The sequence below is a fragment of the Egretta garzetta genome, unplaced genomic scaffold, assembly GCF_000687185.1.
Source record: "Egretta garzetta isolate BGI_Z169 unplaced genomic scaffold, ASM68718v1 scaffold190, whole genome shotgun sequence".
Taxonomy (NCBI): domain Eukaryota; kingdom Metazoa; phylum Chordata; class Aves; order Pelecaniformes; family Ardeidae; genus Egretta; species Egretta garzetta.
This window is the reverse complement of record NW_009258272.1, coordinates 816,540-819,385: the sequence shown is the minus strand read 5'-3', so window position 1 is coordinate 819,385 and position 2,846 is coordinate 816,540. Positions and strand designations below refer to the sequence as shown.

The following is a 2,846-nucleotide window of genomic DNA, read 5'->3' as shown; positions in this document are numbered from 1 at the left end:
CTGGGCCCCTGGCATCTCTGCCTACCCGTATGGCTGGTCCGGAGCCTGGAGTGGCTGCATGGGGATGGGATGGGGCTGGGAAACCCACAGGGAGATGTCCCCGTGCCCAGGATGGGGATGCTCCCGTCCTCAGCGTGGGGACACCCCAGTGCCCAGGGTGGGGATGCTCCCGTCCTCAGCGTGGGAACACCCCAGTGCCCAGTGTGAGGGTGCTCTGGTTGCTGGTGTAGGGATGCCCCAGTCCCTGGTGTGGGGACACCCCAGTCCACAGCAGGGTGACACCCTGGTGCCCAACGCAGAGATTGCCCAGTCCCTGACGCGAGGTTACCCCAGTCCCCAAGGCGGGGTGCCTAGATCCCAGTATGGGGGTGCCCTGGACCCCAGGGTGGGGATGCCACCATCCACGAGGTGGGGATGTCCTGGTCCCTTGCTCGAGGGAGCCAGCGGGTGTTTGCCCCCCTGGTGTGGGCTCACATCCACGTGGCACCTCCACATCCCCAGCCTGCCCCCTAAACCCACCACGGCTGCCTCCTGCATGGCCCGTGCTCAGGGCCAGCCTGAGGGCTCTCCCTGCTGCCTCCAGCTCTGGGGGCAGGTGGGGTGGCTGGGGGGGCAGCCAGGGAGGTGACAGCAATTAGGGCTCGGTGGCTGGGGTGGTGACACTCTCCTCTTCCCCCCTCCAGGTCTCTGCCTTCCCACTGAACGTATCTGTTGTGCCGCCAGCCCATGGCTGCACACGGTCACCGGTGCTCATCCTCCTGTGTGCCCGCTGCTCAGCCACCGTCACCTCCCCGTGCTCGAACCTGCTCGTCCGCACTGTGAGTGCCACAGCCCCCTACCAGGAGCACCCCTGGGGATCAGCAGGGCTGGGGCCATCCTCGGAGATGTTTGGGGGTGGGGGGCTGTCCCTGGAGGAGACCAGTCCCCCATCCCCAGAGAGGATGCTCATGGTGCCCCAGGGAGGAGGGGACACGCCTGGCCGCTGCCAGCGGCACTGAGCACAGGGCTGGCCAGGCAGGGAATGACGCACAGGGCTGGAAAAAGCTCCCATTTCCTCCGGCTGGCGGGAGGAAGGTCAGGGATGGGGTTTGGCTCCAGCGAGCTGAGCAGGGGCCGGGAGCTTTGTTAGCAAAATAAACCTCCCACTTTGTTTGTGGCTAATAATAAAGTGGGCCGAGCTCTCTGCGTGCTGCTGGCCGCCCACACTGGTCCCAGCCCGTGGCCCCAAAAACTCCTGTTCATCTGGGGTGACCCCCAGCCACAATGGAGCTGGGGCTCCAGGGATGCCCACCTGACTTAGCTTTATACCCACATCCTCCATGAAGGGGGAAAGGCTTTCCATGATTTCCCCATACCAGCCTGTGCCAGGGAGGGATGTGCCTTGCCCCCCCCACCCCAGCTCAGGCTGCTGCTTGCCCTGCAGGATGCCCACCTCGGCCCAGGGACCACCGCAGCACTGGGCCCTGAGCTGCCCATGGCCACCAGCCAGGGACAGCTGCTGACCTGGGCTGAGGAATTCTACGGGGGCATCACATCCTACAGCGAGCTGCGGGACCCCCGCTGGGTCCAGCTCCTCCTGGGAGAAGGTGCGTGGGGCCGGGGGCTGGCACTGGGGGGCTGGGGTGGCCAGCGATGCTCTTCGTGCTCCCAAAGGGTGACAACCTGCTGGGGCGAAGCACAGTCAAGGGGGAGATGCTATGGGGACCAATGCCCCTGGCCATGAGCATCTCCACACATGTCGAGCCTGGTTTGGCTTTGGTGACCCCCACCTCCCCTGGCTCCACAGATGCCAGCAGCCCCCAGGGCTGCATCCTCCAGGAGCACTTTGATGCCAGGCTGCACCTCGAGGCTGAGGTGATCTTCTATGGAGTGAAGGGCTGCTCACGTGGGCACCCGAGCACCAGCGCCACCCACATCATCCACCTGCAGCCCGAGCCCAGGTACCACACAGTGCCAGTGGTGGAACCCCAGGGTGGCGGGTGGGACATGCTTGGAAATGCTTGGGAAGGGGTTGGAGTGTCTAACAGGCAGACACCCCACCCCTCACCCCACCCCTCACCCCCCCTTCATCCCAAGGTGGGTACAGGACCCACTGGTATGGGATGCTGATGTGTGGCGGGGTCGGGGAATCTTGGGATTTCACAGCTCCACCATCACGGAGGTGAACGTGTCCCTGAACTGTCCTGAGAGTCCTGCAAGCAAACAGTTCCTCATCCTGCAGAGCCGGGCCAACCTCACCTGGTTCATCTCTGTCAGCAACTGCCACATCCAGTTCTTGGTAGGGTTGAGCGGGATGTGTGTGTGTCCCCCCATCCCCACCAAGGGGGCTGCCAGGTGCCCAAGAGATGTCAGTGGCATGGGGAGGGTGACAGGAGGGCCCCTGGGGACATTGGGCATGGGGAGGTGGCAGCCCCCTTGCTGCAAGCCCTCCTTAATGGGGACGAACCCAGAAGCTGTCCTTGCCATGAGCATCCCCAGCTGTCCCTGTCCCCGCTCAGTGCCCGCCCCCAACTGCCCCCCTCCCATAGGCCTCCGGGAACTACAAGTTCGCATCCGTGCCCTGGGTGCTGATCGCTGGGGAGCGCCTGCCTGACACGGAGCAGGGCCTTGTCGCCAAAGCCTTCGAGAAGAACTGGAGCTTCATCGCCTCCTATTCCGCCATCCCCACCAGCGCCCGCATCAGCCTGGAGCTCCAGGAGCACCGTGAGGCCCCCGGCACCCCAGGGCTGGGCAGTATGGGAGGGAGGGTCCCACCACCCCTGCTCAGCCCACCCTGTCTCCCCGTCCCACAGATGCCACCACAAGGGCGCCTGTGACATCCATCCCCCTGGGCCCCACCGCTCACG

At 65.0% G+C, this 2,846-nt stretch overlaps 1 protein-coding gene across 1 annotated transcript in view; it reads left to right on the top strand.

Moving 5' to 3' along the window:
• ENG (endoglin) overlaps nucleotides 1-2,846 on the top strand; it is a 22,354-nt gene that overhangs the window by 2,513 nt on the left and 16,995 nt on the right. The window contains exons 3-8 of the mRNA XM_035889967.1: nucleotides 684-818; nucleotides 1,424-1,586; nucleotides 1,787-1,940; nucleotides 2,146-2,278; nucleotides 2,529-2,703; nucleotides 2,793-2,839. Coding sequence (XP_035745860.1) covers nucleotides 684-818; nucleotides 1,424-1,586; nucleotides 1,787-1,940; nucleotides 2,146-2,278; nucleotides 2,529-2,703; nucleotides 2,793-2,839 — 807 coding nt within the window. The remainder of the gene's footprint in view (nucleotides 1-683; nucleotides 819-1,423; nucleotides 1,587-1,786; nucleotides 1,941-2,145; nucleotides 2,279-2,528; nucleotides 2,704-2,792; nucleotides 2,840-2,846) is intronic.